A 15,554-nucleotide genomic window follows, 5' to 3' on the forward strand; every position below is an offset into this window, starting at 1 on the left:
TAAAGGTGTTGAAAAATCACATCATCTCACTTTGCTTCAACAGAAGTTTTTCAAATAGAACTAGTGGTTTAGCAAATTAAGTTGAGTTTGACTGGAATAAATAAATGATTGATGCTTAATAAGGAGGTATGCATTATGCTATTTTTGAATACAAACTTATTTTTTAAAGAATTACACATCTAACTTGTATTTCTACAAGCTTGTTGCATTTGAATTTTCATATTGCATGTTTTACCTGCGTCTTTGTGAGCTTTTACAAAGTTTCCTGAAAAACAGAGAAAATTAATATGCATTAAAGAATTAAATTTGAGAAGTATGAGCTTAAATTGTCCAGTCAAAAAATAAAACATTTTCAACATTGTGCTTTTTAAGGTTTATTAAAGTTTGTTTTGGATGTAGGTGGGCACATCGATCAGAGATGATCTGCAGCAATTTGATATGTTGAATATTTTAATTTCCTCTCAAATGTTAAATTGTTGCAACTTAAGATGAATTTGGTTGACTCCTATAAATTTTGTTGAAATTCCATCTTCAGTTTGAATAGATTAATCCAAAGGATAAAGAAAAACCATGAGGGTGGAGGTTTGATGCTACAAAATTAAAAGTATCCCTGTCCATACCAGAGAGAGGGGGCGATCTTTTTTAACACCATTAGATCGATACCATAATATGCAGTATCTTATCGCAAACCTTAAAATTAAATTAAAATCATAGCAGTGAATCACTCTGAAGGTTAGAGGTGAGTGGCTCTTAAAAGAGCCTTTGTGGGTCTGAGGTCCAGCAGTGTTGACGGCCAGCAGCTCTACTTGGCCTTGGCGGCCTTCTCGGTCTTCTTGGGCAGCAGCACCGCCTGGATGTTGGGCAGCACTCCACCCTGAGCGATGGTGACTCCACCCAGCAGCTTGTTGAGCTCCTCGTCGTTACGGACGGCCAGCTGCAGGTGACGGGGGATGATGCGGGTCTTCTTGTTGTCGCGGGCAGCGTTTCCAGCCAGCTCCAGGATCTCAGCGGTCAGATACTCCAGGACGGCCGCCAGGTAGACGGGGGCTCCGGCACCAACACGCTGCGCGTAGTTGCCTTTGCGCAGCAGCCTGTGGACACGGCCCACGGGGAACTGCAGTCCTGCGCGGGAGGAGCGAGTCTTGGCCTTGGCTCTGGCCTTTCCTCCGGTCTTGCCTCTTCCGCTCATTCTGAAGTTTCTTCTTTCTGGAGATGAAACTGGAGGAAAATGTCAAGCAGCGGCTGAAACCTTGTCTTATATGAGTGCAGAGAGAGCGGGAGTCTCTGAAACAACCAACCAGAAAAGCTTCCAGCAGAGCGGGACACTCGTGACTTTGATCGGACTTTTTCAAGCGAGTTTCCTCCAATGAGCAGCGAGGACTGAGCCGGGGGTCGGAGCTCTCCAGGCGGAGCTGAGCTCCAGGAGGAGCCGCTCACCAATCAGGAGCCCAACATGTCCAGCAGCGTCGCCTCCTCCCAGCTGCTCCCACACTTTACCAGCAGCGGCTCTCCGCTCCCTCCGACATATTTCTCCGTGTTTCGGTAGAGAAAGCAGCAGACATGGCGAGAACCAAGCAGACCGCCCGTAAATCTACCGGAGGCAAAGCTCCCAGGAAGCAGCTGGCCACCAAGGCGGCCCGGAAGAGCGCCCCGGCTACCGGCGGCGTCAAGAAGCCTCACCGCTACAGGCCCGGTACCGTGGCTCTGCGGGAGATCCGTCGCTACCAGAAGTCCACGGAGCTGCTGATCCGCAAGCTGCCCTTCCAGCGCCTGGTCCGAGAGATCGCTCAGGACTTCAAGACCGACCTGCGCTTCCAGAGCTCCGCCGTCATGGCTCTGCAGGAGGCCAGCGAGGCCTACCTGGTGGGTCTGTTCGAGGACACCAACCTGTGCGCCATCCACGCCAAGAGGGTCACCATCATGCCCAAAGACATCCAGCTGGCCCGCCGCATCCGTGGAGAGAGAGCTTAAGCTGCTTGACCACACACACACACACACACACACACACAAAGGCTCTTTTCAGAGCCACACACAATTAATCAAGAGCTTGTTCCTATCATTGTTCTCCGATAAAGAACAAACACACAAGTCGTTCAAAAGGACACCAAGTATTATATGAAGCTTTATTTCCAATAGAATATTTGCCAAACAAAACGCAGGTCATCAGATGTCCAATTAAAATTTAGCAAAGCATCTTCATAAAAAGAGGCAACATGTTGATGCCATTTGTTGCTCTAGGTGATTTCAACACAATTTGCTACATCTAGACAGTATGGCTGGAATGTGATCTATATTCATGTCACTTAATGTTTTATTAAGCTTGTTTATATTAAAAACTAGACAATTTTAGGGCCACTGTTGAAAACTGGAGATAGTTTAGACAGTTATTTCTCAGCCATACGAGACAAAAGTCGAGGATCGTTGCTCTTCAGTGTGTTTGTGGCTCTTAAAAGAGCCTTTGTGTTGTTGTGACCGAGCAGCAGCAGCAGCAGCTGGTTTACTTGGAGCTGGTGTACTTGGTGACCGCCTTGGTTCCCTCAGACACGGCGTGCTTGGCCAGCTCACCGGGCAGCAGGAGGCGCACGGCGGTCTGGATCTCCCTGGAGCTGATGGTGGATCGCTTGTTGTAGTGAGCCAGACGGGAAGCCTCGGAGGCGATGCGCTCAAAGATGTCGTTGACGAAGGAGTTCATGATGCTCATGGCCTTGGAGGAGATGCCGGTGTCGGGATGGACCTGCTTCAGCACCTTGTACACGTAGATGGCGTAGCTCTCCTTCCTGGTCCTTCTCTTCTTCTTGCCTCCTTTGCCGGCGGTTTTGGTGACCGCTTTCTTGGAGCCCTTCTTGGGCGCAGACTTGGCGGGTTCGGGCATTTTTTCTCTCTGAGTTTACAGCACAGAGTGAGCAGCAGCGGAGGGAACCTGCTCTTATATAGAGTGACAGGAAATCCTCCAGCCCCGCCCCCTGACTGTGATTGGCTGAGCCAGCAAGCAGGGAGGAGCTGAGTTCAACAGGAAGATGATTCGTTTCAAATGTTGCGCCAAATTTAACTGAACAAAAAAAACAAACACGGCGGTAGAAGAAACTGAAGGTTTTCACGTTCAGAGCTTCTATAATGTATGAAGGTTTATAGATATAAATAAAACGGAGCAGAACTAGAACGCTGCAGAAGAGCCGAGTGTTAACTACACCTTTACATACATTTATCAGGATTTCTTTATTCTTTACCAGTAATTTTAACTGAAACCAACCAACTGCTGTACAGGCGAGTTAATGAAACAAACTTCCATGTTTCATATGAAAACTTTAGTGTCTTTAGGTCTAAAAAAGTGAAACATAATGACAGAGTTTAGAGTAACTGCAAAAAAGTATAAAGTCATTTTAACATGAACGTTTAGGTACTTGAAATGGTCTAACTACTATTTATAAATATATACATTTACTTTCATACATAATGTCATGTATCTAAATCAAACTCTTAGGGTTTTCAGCCAACACGTTCAGATTAATTTCAATTTATTTAACTGAAAAAGCTCAAGACTTTGGCGACTGAATCAAGTATCTTTGCCCCAGAAGCAGCAGTGGTGGTTCGGCCCTGAAAAGGGCCTTTGGTTCGCTGTAATCACCGGGCTGAGTTTAACCCCCGAAGCCGTACAGAGTGCGGCCCTGCCTCTTCAGAGCGTACACCACATCCATGGCGGTGACGGTCTTCCTCTTTGCGTGCTCGGTGTACGTAACGGCGTCACGGATCACGTTCTCCAGGAAGACCTTCAGCACCCCGCGGGTCTCCTCGTAGATGAGGCCGGAGATTCGCTTGACTCCACCGCGGCGAGCCAGACGGCGGATGGCCGGCTTGGTGATTCCCTGGATGTTATCGCGGAGGACTTTACGGTGCCGCTTGGCGCCTCCTTTGCCCAAACCTTTCCCTCCTTTGCCTCGTCCGCTCATCGTGACACTACGGTGGTTCTCTGGAGTAATGAGTCCACGGCTGGTTCTGCAGGGTTTGTAGCAGTCCTCCGGACGTGTTAGAAGACAGGAGGTTAACCTTGGCCTACTCGGTCTGGACCTTCCCTTTGGCGCCACCTACCGACCAACATCAGGAGGGAAAATAATGCCTCTGAATTTGAGGCTCTGAAACGTTCATTGAAATATGATCAAGTTAAATAAGGACTGTTGGATTATATAACATCATGTGGATAGAGGCCGTTAGAAATATTATAAATTAAGATGCTTTAATGTCTGATAGAATATTAGATATATAATAAATGTAAAACACGATTCTGAATGAATAAGATTTAAACTTGCTCAGGGCTTTTTCCCTTGATCCCTGCAGCATGTTTAGACATTTCTAAGATTATTGTGATCGACTGTTCAAAGAAGCTCTGAGATCTAACAAGACAAGTATTTTCTCAATGATTGTAGATAATAAATGGAGATTAGATAATTTATTAAATCCTCTTGATTGAGGGAATATTTCTAAATATAGGTTTAATTACAGCTACTATAAAAGCGTTAGATTTTTTGTCTACAATGGAAACAGGAATCAAAGGCAACATTTCTTTAAATGACTGAGATCAGATCCAACATACAAGATGAAGGTTTAGATTAAGCCAATATTTTTTATAACTGGGGGAAAAATCATAATCAATAATCAAACATGTTCTATAGATATTTCACGAGGATGAAATAATGTCATTTGGACGGTGCCAAGAATTTATTTTTAATCAAAATGTTCATGAAGAATCACAAATATCTCCTGTTAAAAAAAAAACTTTTAAAAAAAAGTTTTTAGATTTTTATTTACTAGTTTCATTCATCGTGTTTCCAAACATTTTTATTCTGAAACCATGAAAGAAAAAAAGCTCTTTAGAGAAAATGGGTGTGTGGCTCTGAAAAGAGCCTTTGTGTGTGTGTGTGTGTGTGTGTGTGTGGTCAAGCAGCTTAAGCTCTCTCTCCACGGATGCGGCGGGCCAGCTGGATGTCTTTGGGCATGATGGTGACCCTCTTGGCGTGGATGGCGCACAGGTTGGTGTCCTCGAACAGACCCACCAGGTAGGCCTCGCTGGCCTCCTGCAGAGCCATGACGGCGGAGCTCTGGAAGCGCAGGTCGGTCTTGAAGTCCTGAGCGATCTCTCGGACCAGGCGCTGGAAGGGCAGCTTGCGGATCAGCAGCTCCGTGGACTTCTGGTAGCGACGGATCTCCCGCAGAGCCACGGTACCGGGCCTGTAGCGGTGAGGCTTCTTGACGCCGCCGGTAGCCGGGGCGCTCTTCCGGGCCGCCTTGGTGGCCAGCTGCTTCCTGGGAGCTTTGCCTCCGGTAGATTTACGGGCGGTCTGCTTGGTTCTCGCCATGTCTGCTGCTTTCTCTACCGAAACACGGAGAAATATGTCGGAGGGAGCGGAGAGCCGCTGCTGGTAAAGTGTGGGAGCAGCTGGGAGGAGGCGACGCTGCTGGACATGTTGGGCTCCTGATTGGTGAGCGGCTCCTCCTGGAGCTCAGCTCCGCCTGGAGAGCTCCGACCCCCGGCTCAGTCCTCGCTGCTCATTGGAGGAAACTCGCTTGAAAAAGTCCGATCAAAGTCACGAGTGTCCCGCTCTGCTGGAAGCTTTTCTGGTTGGTTGTTTCAGAGACTCCCGCTCTCTCTGCACTCATATAAGACAAGGTTTCAGCCGCTGCTTGACATTTTCCTCCAGTTTCATCTCCAGAAAGAAGAAACTTCAGAATGAGCGGAAGAGGCAAGACCGGAGGAAAGGCCAGAGCCAAGGCCAAGACTCGCTCCTCCCGCGCAGGACTGCAGTTCCCCGTGGGCCGTGTCCACAGGCTGCTGCGCAAAGGCAACTACGCGCAGCGTGTTGGTGCCGGAGCCCCCGTCTACCTGGCGGCCGTCCTGGAGTATCTGACCGCTGAGATCCTGGAGCTGGCTGGAAACGCTGCCCGCGACAACAAGAAGACCCGCATCATCCCCCGTCACCTGCAGCTGGCCGTCCGTAACGACGAGGAGCTCAACAAGCTGCTGGGTGGAGTCACCATCGCTCAGGGTGGAGTGCTGCCCAACATCCAGGCGGTGCTGCTGCCCAAGAAGACCGAGAAGGCCGCCAAGGCCAAGTAGAGCTGCTGGCCGTCAACACTGCTGGACCTCAGACCCACAAAGGCTCTTTTAAGAGCCACTCACCTCTAACCTTCAGAGTGATTCACTGCTATGAGGTTTTTCTTACTTCGTTTATGGATCATGTTGGCCCATAATCTGCATTCAACTATTAAATCATTTCAGAAATATACATGTATTCTAAATCACAAACACTCTGTGTGTTTTTTCCTCTGGAAGATTCATAACCTCTAAATTACTTTTCAGCTGGGAAACTTTTCCTCCTTTAGACATGTTTATGTTTATGTTTTCCTTCATGTTGCCAATTGAGTCACTAGATAATTGAACATTAAAATATTTCTCAACTTGAGACTTTTATCTCCTAAAATGTCTGTGTTCTGGTCCAACCTGTTCTTGAAAACCAGATGAACATTTTTTCTCTGAGTCTCAACTTTTTATTATCATTATCATTATTATTATTATTATTATTATTATTATTAGTATAATAGTGGGTTCATGTCCAGCCCACTTCTCCTTTTTTCCCATAGAACAAAATCACTTCCTTTAATAAATAACTTCACAAAAACCACACAGTCATCTTCTTCAAGAGAAGGGCATGGGGGCTTTTTAACTTAAAATAAATACATGGTTAACATTTCAAATGAAAAAAACATGTTTATTAATACAAAATAAACAACAATGACATAAACAATCACATGTCAGTGTGAACGATTCACCAGAAAATTCTAGCTGAGTAATTCTGCTCAAATCTGCATAAACGTCATAAATTGTAGAAATCTAAGGAACTAGACGTTGTTGTTTTTTTATCCAAAATTACACAGTGGTGTGTGAGATGTAATCTATTTGCAAGGGAAATAGCGTGCTTCTTATGCTGACTATAACACAATGAGTGAGAGTGATATCTGTAAAAACCCGGCCTGGTTTTTCTCAGGAAGTTCCAGCTTCCTGGTCTGATGTCGTCTCCTCCGTAACTTTCCTCTTTCTACTGTGACAATAAAAACATTTCTTTTCAACCTGTGAAGAGCAGCATTGAGCACAATCTTTGCACGAAAATGAATAAGAACGTGGTTTGTTGCTGGCATTAATTTCAGTCACATTAAAGAGAACAACATCACCATATTAATGCAATCTTAGATTACTTTAAATCTCATTTTGTAGGAATTCATTGCAGCCTTTTTAAAAAGTGAACTACAGGACAACCCAGTTACCAGCAGATGCACAACCTTGTTAATTTCTTTGGTCGAATTCAGATGGTGTGAAACTAAGTGGGCTATTTGAGCTGCTCTGTACAAACCACAAACCACTGAGGACATGTGACTTTGCTATCAGCGACCATCATAGGTAGAATGATTTAAGGTCAACATTTATCACCTCATGAAGACGTGAAGACATCACAGAAAGAGACGGAGGGGGAAGCCATGCGCTGGACTGCAGTGGCCGCGTTACTTCTTGCATTTCTCTCTGTGTCAGGTACTGTGTGTGTTTTACTCCTTTATCTGTCCATTAAATAAAGCAGAGCTATAGGGGGACGTGTGGAGTACATCATGTATAGCAGGCTGCTGACAGAAATGGCCTGGTTAGAGTCGGTTTGCTTACACAGAAATATGCATGTTTTTGTTTTGTTTTTCTTTTGTGAAGAAAATTCTCCTGAAGACGCGCAGTTGTCTGCAAAATGCCTCGTAATATTTTTTGTATTGCACAACCTCAGAAATCTTTGGAAACACAAACACTGTGTGATTTTAATTACTGGTCTTTATTGTGAATTCAAATGTTGAAACATGAAAAAGTGTCTTGCATCTATTCACAATGCTCTGAAATATTAGAGACGTGAATAGCATCACAAGTTCAATGTATATAAAATTAACTGGAAAGCTGATCAAAGTATACAAATCAAATTCTGTTGGGGTTTTTTCCAAAATATTTGATCTTTGCAGTAGAGACTACAAACGGCCGTCACCCAGCTATTTTCACGGCTCATTTGTTTGATGGCACAGTGCAAGAGTTTAATGAAGTCACAGTTTCATAAGACAATATCTGCCCCGATCTGGACCTGGATGACCTCTCACTGTGTCTGCGTCTGATGCAGCACATGTAAAGCGACACGATGTGAGGCAGCGCCAAACGTCTAAACCACTAAAACAGATCACTCCTGAGAAAGTATTTCCATCCACTTGGTTCCAGGCACTAACATTCAAACACAAACACAAGTGACTCATATCAGCAAGAACAAAAATAAACCCAAATCTATTAATCAATATTCTTCCTGGGTTATGCATTTTTGTCCTGTTTGTTCACCTCATTCTGATTCTTTTGTTGCTGATGCGTTGCAGGGGTCAGGGGTCAGAACGGCTGGAGCGTGACCTACCCTCCCTCACAGATCTGCGCCATAAAAGGCTCAACGGTGGATTTGCAATGCAACTACACACATCCAGACAGAGAGGAGGATACGGTCATAGAAGTTACAAACCGAATATGGTTCACCAAAGAACAACTTGCTGCTCCTGTGGATCTGAAAGCTGACCCAGACTACGCAGGTCGTATAGAGTATAAAAATGGCTGCGCCGTGGCTATCAGGGACGTACGAGAGAGTGACGCTGCTGTCTACAAGTTCAGGTTCATAACCAATCACCCAAGTGGAAAATACACCGGCTCGCCAGGGGTCACTTTGTCAGTCTCTGGTAATATTGTCAGTTTTAATCTTACTTTGTTGATTTTACTCTGTTAAATGATCACATGGGTTTAGTTTCTGTTGTGTTGTCTTGAATTCAGCCGTCGAGCTGCAGGTGGTCAAATGGGAGCGCAGACCGAGCGGGACTCTGGCAGAGATGACGTGCAAAAGCAAATGTCTGCCTGACCGACATCCTTACATCTGGATCAAGAACGGGCAGAACGTTTTGACGCAGACCTCCTCGCCTTTTTCACACACGTTTTCTTTTGCGGACCGCGTTTCGTGCGCCGCGGCAGGACACAGACAGTTCCCGTCTCCGGCAGTGTGTCAGTTGAGTTTTACACGTTGCTTTGAAGATTCATGTTGGTGATGTAATGTGTTGTTCAGTGCATGTCATAAAACGACTCTATTGATTCAATACAAATGAACATTTTAATGTTGTTCAATAAAAACTAGTACCAGAAATTATATGTTTGGCATTGCAAAGCACTATAGCGGTTTGTGTTTTCTATTCCAGACATGCCAAATCTTCCCTCGGTGTCGCTGAGTTCCTCTGGTCACATTGTGGAGGGCGACCCAACAACTCTAACTTGTTCCAGTGATGCTAATCCAGTAGCTACATACAGCTGGTACAAGAAGGACGCTTCTGGTCCTCTCAGCAAAGACTCACAACTCGTCTTCACGTCTATCCAGTCCTCTGACTCTGGAGAGTATTACTGTAAAGCTGAGAACGTGCTGAGAATAAGGACATCTAAAGTCGTCTTTATTGACGTAAAATGTAAGTAAGTAAATTATTTTGTGGGCTTGTGGAGGTTGCCTCAACTTACTCTTAGAGTGTTGACTTAGGGTGCATTCACACCAGTCCGGTTTATGCGGGAAGGTGTGAACATGTAATCGAGCTCTAATGGGAACCAAAAATGCCTAAAATCCTAGGTCTCGGTTCAAATCAAAGTGAGCTCTGTTGCGGTTCATATGTGAACGCAAGTGGACAAGAGAACGCTCTGAAAGCAGGAAGCGAACTATAGCTCAAAGCATTCTGGGTCAATAGAGTCAAATTAAATGCACAAGTTTAGCACTACAGGGAGAAATGGCTCGTGGCTTTTTTTGTTGTTTTTTTACCCACAGACAGATGAAAAGTCCTACAACCTCTAAAATTGTACGCAACTCCATTTCTGGTTACAGTTTGTGAAGAAGGAAGTTGCACTGGTCTTCTTTGGAGGTTTTTGAGACAGTCGCCTGCGTAGTTCTTGGCGCGGCGCAAGAACAGGTTGTTCAATCAGTTTGGATCGTTTGACGTAGTGCAGCATGACAGCGAGACGCAGCAGCTGAAAATATAACAAACCTTGCAATTGTGGTCCCCACCGAACCAAGTTGACCTAGAGAAAGGTTTTCACACCTTTCTTCAAGTTTTTCACACTTTATTGGCTCATGTTTGAGCAACTCTGCTGAACTAAATGTATTTCTGTTTTGACACCAGCCGCCCGACTTCCTATGTCTTCTTTGTCACCTAAAGCGCTTCAGCTGCCACTTGCAAACGTTTTTGTTGTTTCTGGAGGCAGCAGTGGAAAAAGCTGCTAAGTTGAACTTCAGTGTACCAACAAACTGTTAAAGCAAGTAGCATCAAGGAGGATTTTGGACAAAAATCTAAAAAGATTGCAAATACTGTAAGTGTGGCTGCCATCGGTGGCATTTGAGCAGTTTGAGTTGATTTGGTGGTTTTGAGTTAGAGTAAGTGATGTAGGGTGTTTCCTGAGTGGAACCAGTGTTTGGTTTGGATCTGTTTTCAGTTGCACGCTGCACTCAGTAGAGGGCAGTGTGCTTTCTTTTTCTGGTTGCTAGAGAAATTTCTAGAAGTTAAAAGAAGATGGAAGCTGAGAGTTTTTTTTCTTAGCCCCTTCAGGATAAAGCGGCCAGTGAGGTAAATAATTTGTATTTTACGTGTTTATGTGGAAGTTGAATGTTTATTTGTGAAGAATTTGTTGAGTTTCTGTTAGCCACGTGTGACAGAATGCATCTATTTTTTTTTGTAAGTCCAACCTCTGTATTGTGAATGCTTTGCTGTTATTATTTGTCTGTTCTCTATGAGAATGTCTTTCTGTATAATAAATTATTTGATGTGCTTTTTTTTTGTACAGTTCATTAAAGACACCTGTGTCTAATTAAAAGTCAGTTAACATCAAGAACGCATTGCGTCCGTTTTTCAACCTGTAGGGAATTATAGAAAGCTGAGAAAGGATCGTTAACAAGACAAAAAAAAATTACAACTTGGTTCCCAAAATGCTCCAAGTTAGCAACACATCAGTTTGGTGGAGCTTTAGTGACCAGGGTACAGCCCTTCTGTACAACTGCTCCCATAGTCACTTATGAACAAATGATTGTTTAGTTTTGCTCGAAAACCATCAACAGAAATCTCCTTAAGTTAAGTTTCCAAAGTCTTCATGCTTTTCCTTCCAGACGGGCCAAGACTTCTTTCTGTGGCATTAAGACCCTCTGGTGAAGTAGTGAGGGGAACCTCAGTGGACCTGATTTGTAGCAGTGATGCTAATCCGACAGCTAAGCACATCTGGTACAAGAAGAACAATTCTGAGCCTCTGAGCAACGACACACAACTGGTCTTTGAGTCTATCCAGTCATCCGACTCTGGAGAGTACTACTGCACATCAGAGAATATGCTGAGCAAAGCGACATCTGAAGGCATGCTTATTGATGTGAAATGTAAGTGACTGAAAAATAACGTTCAAAGTGACCAACTTAAACTGCAAAAGGGGCAGAATTAGCTTTCACAGCTTGCAAGTGAAATGTTATGATCACACCTCTCCTCAGACCGTAACTTTACAAACATTTAGAAACTTCAAACAGTAAAGTTGTTGTGCTAAAAGTATAAATTTGTGGAACTTAAGCAAGAAATAAGCAGATTTTTCAGGAGTAGTTAGGTTGTTTTTTTTCACACAATTGGAAAACCATTACCATGTTTCCAAACACTCATACTCTAACATAAGCTAATAAAAAAAAAGATTGACACAGAGGTTATCCAAATGCTAACATGCTATTCTTTTTTTCTCTTTTAGATCCGCCGAGCTTCCCCGTTGTTTCACATAGTTTTCCAGGTGAAGTAGTGGAGGGAAACTCGGTGACTTTGACTTGTAGCGCTGATGCTAATCCAGGAGCTAATTACACATGGCACAAGGAGCACGAAGCCAATCCTCTCAGCAAAGGCCCAAAACTTGTTTTCAAGTCTGTTCAGTCGTCTGATTCTGGAAAATATTTCTGCATGGCTGAGAACGTTCTCAACAGGACGACTTCGGACGGCTTCTTGATTGACGTGGAATGTAAGAAAAATCTTATTTCCTTTAAATAAGATACTTCAGATATGCTGTTTTTTATGCATGAAACGTCTTGCTATCTCAAAAAGATGGCAAAAAATGGTCATACACACCGTTTGTAAAATGTCTAAATGTTTTAAAATGCTTTAATTAAACAAACAGAAAACAGTTTTTGCCAAAGCATTGTGACCAAGACCGCACAATGGCATATCAGGGCCATTGGAGATGGAGGGAAGAAAAGGAGGAGTACATTTTCATTAAAAAACTGACATGTACTCTCATCTTTATCCAGATGCTCCAAAGCTTCCCTTGGTCTCGTTGAGTCCGTCTGGTGAGGTCATGGAGGGCATTTCACTGACGCTCAGCTGCATCAGTGATTCAAACCCCGCCGCTAATTACACCTGGTTCAAAGAAAATGAGAAAACGCCACAAAGTTCAGGACAAAATCTCACCATCACAAATATTGGCCGACAGCATAGTGGCCTTTACTACTGCGAAGCTCACAACAGCAGAGGGAGTCACAAATCTGCCATACATCTTACTGTTGCTGCAAGTAAGTCAGCAAAGGCATCCATTTCTTTTGTTATCCATCTATGCTGATGGTATGTCCATTTCTGTTCACATGTTGCGTTTATATTCCTATTTTCCATTAAAATATTGCTTGGTCTTAATTTTTTTAGGGTACAGAAACATGATGTTCAAGATAATGAACATCATAAGGTTGGCTGTAGCTGCACTGCTGCTGCTGATTCTTCTGTTTGCTTCTTCTCTTTGGACGAGGTAATATCAGCAAACACGTTTAGCTCCACTGCTTTATTCATATCTATATCCTCTAAGGATATACTTTTGTCCGTTTGTTGTTGAAATACTGGATTTGCTTGACTTAGAAAGAAGAAACCAACTGAATCGAAGGAACATGTCGAGAACATAGAGGTAAGACATCCATTCGGTTAAATAAAAACTATTTATATGTAATATAAAGATATAAACTTGCTGCACTGTAGAGACTCTGTCATTCAGCGATGATCATCATAAGTGCTCAGGTGAAGGCAACTGGACTTTTTCTTTTGCTTCTTCAGTCCTGAAGATGGTTGGAAGTTAAGAGGCTCATAAATATTCAGAGCAATAAAGGAAAAAAAAGCCATTCTGTCCTCCTGGTCTCATTAGCTTGCGCATCTTTTGGCATCATTTCCTGACCTGCAACTTATAAGCTTGTTGCATCCAACCATGTTTAGAAATGAAGACGCTTTTTGCATGAGAGATGAAACGTATTTAAGAAACGAGAAAAGACGTCCAAATGCCATGAGGTATAAAAACTTAAAGTAGCACGATGGGAGCTAATGCAATACCTCTGATGACAGCATAAACCGCTAAATTTTAATAAACCGTTTTAATTCTCACCATTTGATCCCCTATAACAGCTGGACTTGTGTAATGAATATGAGAACATCTCGACCTTGAGAGCCTTTGTTGCATCGCAGGAGGAGAGAGAAGCAAACCAACCCAACGTGAAACCAAGTGAAGTCACGACTTTATGGGTAGATGGACAGGAATGAGATCTTAACCAAAACGATGACATCTGGTGGCAGAAATAAACATTTTCAAACAGTGGCTATATTTTTATATTTTATGCCTTGTGTTGGCTACTTTGTAAATGTAGCTGGGTAAAGTCAAGTTACTAGTTTAATAGTGGTGTACCTTCCAATTACTTAATACCTAATTATATTTAGACATTTTAATTACTGTTTAACACATTTAAATCTCTGGTAGCGGCTGAAGGGCAAACGGCCTGCGATCTAGAGGCAAGTGAAGTAACACGGTGTGGTGCTGTCAAGCAAATTGGACAATGTGGATTCAATGCTTTCAAAAAGTAATTTCATTTTTGCGTTATTGTGATGTTTCATCCTCTACATAAAATGTTTTTCTCCTAAATACATTTCATGTAGTACATGGCCACCCAGTGTGAGTGCTGCATAAGAACAATGAAATAAAATCTGTAAATAAATACAGATTGTGACACTGTGGAGGTGAGACCACATGTAGAAATGTTCAGATGTTTATAGCAGGTGTCTAACAAAAATATCCATGTCGATCCGTCCTGCCTGAAACATGCAGACCGGAGTTACGTCATTTTGAGAATCAGCTGGTCCAGCTGTCCTTCCTGTATAAGTTTTTTGTTTCTGTGTTTAAAGTGCCGTATTTTCCGGACTATAGAGCGCACCTCACTATAAACCGCACCCACAAAGTTCTTTAAAGAAAACTGGAAACGTACATATATAAGCCGCACCGGGCTATAAGCCGCTGGTATCGCCGCCGCTCTCGGTTTTCCACCTTAATAAATCTGCTATTAAGGATCCAGCCCACCGTCTCCAACGCTGAACCATGGATTCGTTCACGCCGAGCTTAGCGGCTATCGATCTGTACTGCCAGATCGATCGCTTTCAACTTAAAAGTTGGATCATATTCTTCGTGTCGTTTCCATGATGAGTTTGAAAACATTTCTCCGTCGTACCCGCTGCTAGCATGTGCTTGTTCTAAATGAAAATCAGCGCTTTCTACTTTGATTTTCAATGTTGACTTCCAATGATTCACTTCCTGCTAAAGCGCCCCCTGGTGGCTGAAGAAAAGACGCACCGAGCTTTAAGCCACATGGTTCAAAGCGAGGGAAACAAGTAGCGGCTCATGAAAATACGGTAAAAGTTGCCTGAGTTGGATCTGTAGTTTATAACATAATGACTGTTAGCTGCACAAGCTACACTGCTCTACTGTGAACAAGAGAGAAATGTTGCTCAGTAGATTCATTTCCACTGACCAAATAATGACGGGATTTGACGTTTTGAAAATACATTTGCTCAAAGGAAACACGGCAATTTTGAAAAAATGACTCTTGTTTTATGATCAAAGGTTTTGGCACCTAGGATGAGGTGTTGTTTTTTTCTTCAAAATTGGTTTATTTCACAAAAATGTAATGGAAACTTTTTCTTTTTGCAACAAAACAGTCACATGATCAACAGCCACTGGCGCAAATGACAAAGAAGAAAACAACAGGAAGTGGTAGAAGGATGATGGTTTTTAACTCGTGACCAAAATTATTCGCACGTGATTTGAATTAAGTTTCTTATTTGATGGAAACACCGCAATTACAAAGTTGTGTTTTTTCGACATTAGTAGAATATTGACGACGTTTTGTGTCCATTTGCAGCTGGTGTCTGACATGAATCATGATGTTTTGTCCATCTAATGTTGCAGCATTTGTGAACAATCAGGATTTTATATGTGAATGTTGATGGGTGTGTTCACTGACAAACTTGATTTACCATATTTGGTCATTTATTTTGTGTTGTAACTGCAGTCAGGGCTCTGATTTTGATTGTGTGTCATAAAGATATTAAAACTATTTATTTGTGCATGTTTCTTTATTAGTTTGTGTAATTTGGGAGATCCGTTAAACAATTAA

The 15,554-nt window shown here is 43.1% G+C and overlaps 7 protein-coding genes across 7 annotated transcripts; 3 read left to right on the plus strand and 4 right to left on the minus strand.

Annotated features, from left to right (window-relative positions):
* Nucleotides 1-147: 147 nt before the first annotated feature.
* On the minus strand, nt 148-1,399 carry LOC114144090 (histone H2A-like). The gene has a single exon (XM_028016571.1). It carries the CDS (start codon nt 1,187-1,189, stop codon nt 803-805), a length of 387 nt encoding a protein of 128 aa, XP_027872372.1. The 5' UTR covers nt 1,190-1,399; the 3' UTR covers nt 148-802.
* Nucleotides 1,400-1,426: 27 nt separating this feature from the next.
* Nucleotides 1,427-2,014, plus strand: LOC114144089 (histone H3). The gene has a single exon (XM_028016570.1). It carries the CDS (start codon nt 1,561-1,563, stop codon nt 1,969-1,971), a length of 411 nt encoding a protein of 136 aa, XP_027872371.1. The 5' UTR covers nt 1,427-1,560; the 3' UTR covers nt 1,972-2,014.
* Nucleotides 2,015-2,109: 95 nt separating this feature from the next.
* Nucleotides 2,110-3,407, minus strand: LOC114144092 (histone H2B 1/2-like). The gene has a single exon (XM_028016574.1). The coding sequence runs from the start codon at nt 2,870-2,872 to the stop codon at nt 2,498-2,500; it is 375 nt and encodes a 124-aa protein (XP_027872375.1). The 5' UTR covers nt 2,873-3,407; the 3' UTR covers nt 2,110-2,497.
* A 94-nt stretch (nt 3,408-3,501) lies between these two features.
* LOC114144094 (histone H4) lies at nt 3,502-4,738 on the minus strand. The gene has a single exon (XM_028016577.1). The coding sequence runs from the start codon at nt 3,945-3,947 to the stop codon at nt 3,636-3,638; it is 312 nt and encodes a 103-aa protein (XP_027872378.1). The 5' UTR covers nt 3,948-4,738; the 3' UTR covers nt 3,502-3,635.
* A 43-nt stretch (nt 4,739-4,781) lies between these two features.
* Nucleotides 4,782-5,379, minus strand: LOC114144002 (histone H3). Its single transcript, XM_028016424.1, has one exon. It carries the CDS (start codon nt 5,349-5,351, stop codon nt 4,941-4,943), a length of 411 nt encoding a protein of 136 aa, XP_027872225.1. The 5' UTR covers nt 5,352-5,379; the 3' UTR covers nt 4,782-4,940.
* Nucleotides 5,380-5,687: 308 nt separating this feature from the next.
* Nucleotides 5,688-6,479, plus strand: LOC114144003 (histone H2A-like). The gene has a single exon (XM_028016425.1). It carries the CDS (start codon nt 5,723-5,725, stop codon nt 6,107-6,109), a length of 387 nt encoding a protein of 128 aa, XP_027872226.1. The 5' UTR covers nt 5,688-5,722; the 3' UTR covers nt 6,110-6,479.
* A 986-nt stretch (nt 6,480-7,465) lies between these two features.
* LOC114143912 (B-cell receptor CD22-like) lies at nt 7,466-15,494 on the plus strand. The gene is made up of 10 exons (XM_028016308.1): nt 7,466-7,576; nt 8,437-8,784; nt 8,876-9,100; nt 9,292-9,552; nt 11,229-11,489; nt 11,843-12,103; nt 12,390-12,650; nt 12,778-12,877; nt 12,985-13,030; nt 13,519-15,494. Exons 1-10 carry the CDS (start codon nt 7,525-7,527, stop codon nt 13,651-13,653), a joined length of 1,950 nt encoding a protein of 649 aa, XP_027872109.1. The 5' UTR covers nt 7,466-7,524; the 3' UTR covers nt 13,654-15,494.
* Nucleotides 15,495-15,554: the final 60 nt, after the last annotated feature.

The sequence above is a fragment of the Xiphophorus couchianus genome, chromosome 5 (genome assembly GCF_001444195.1).
Source record: "Xiphophorus couchianus chromosome 5, X_couchianus-1.0, whole genome shotgun sequence".
NCBI lineage: Eukaryota > Metazoa > Chordata > Actinopteri > Cyprinodontiformes > Poeciliidae > Xiphophorus > Xiphophorus couchianus.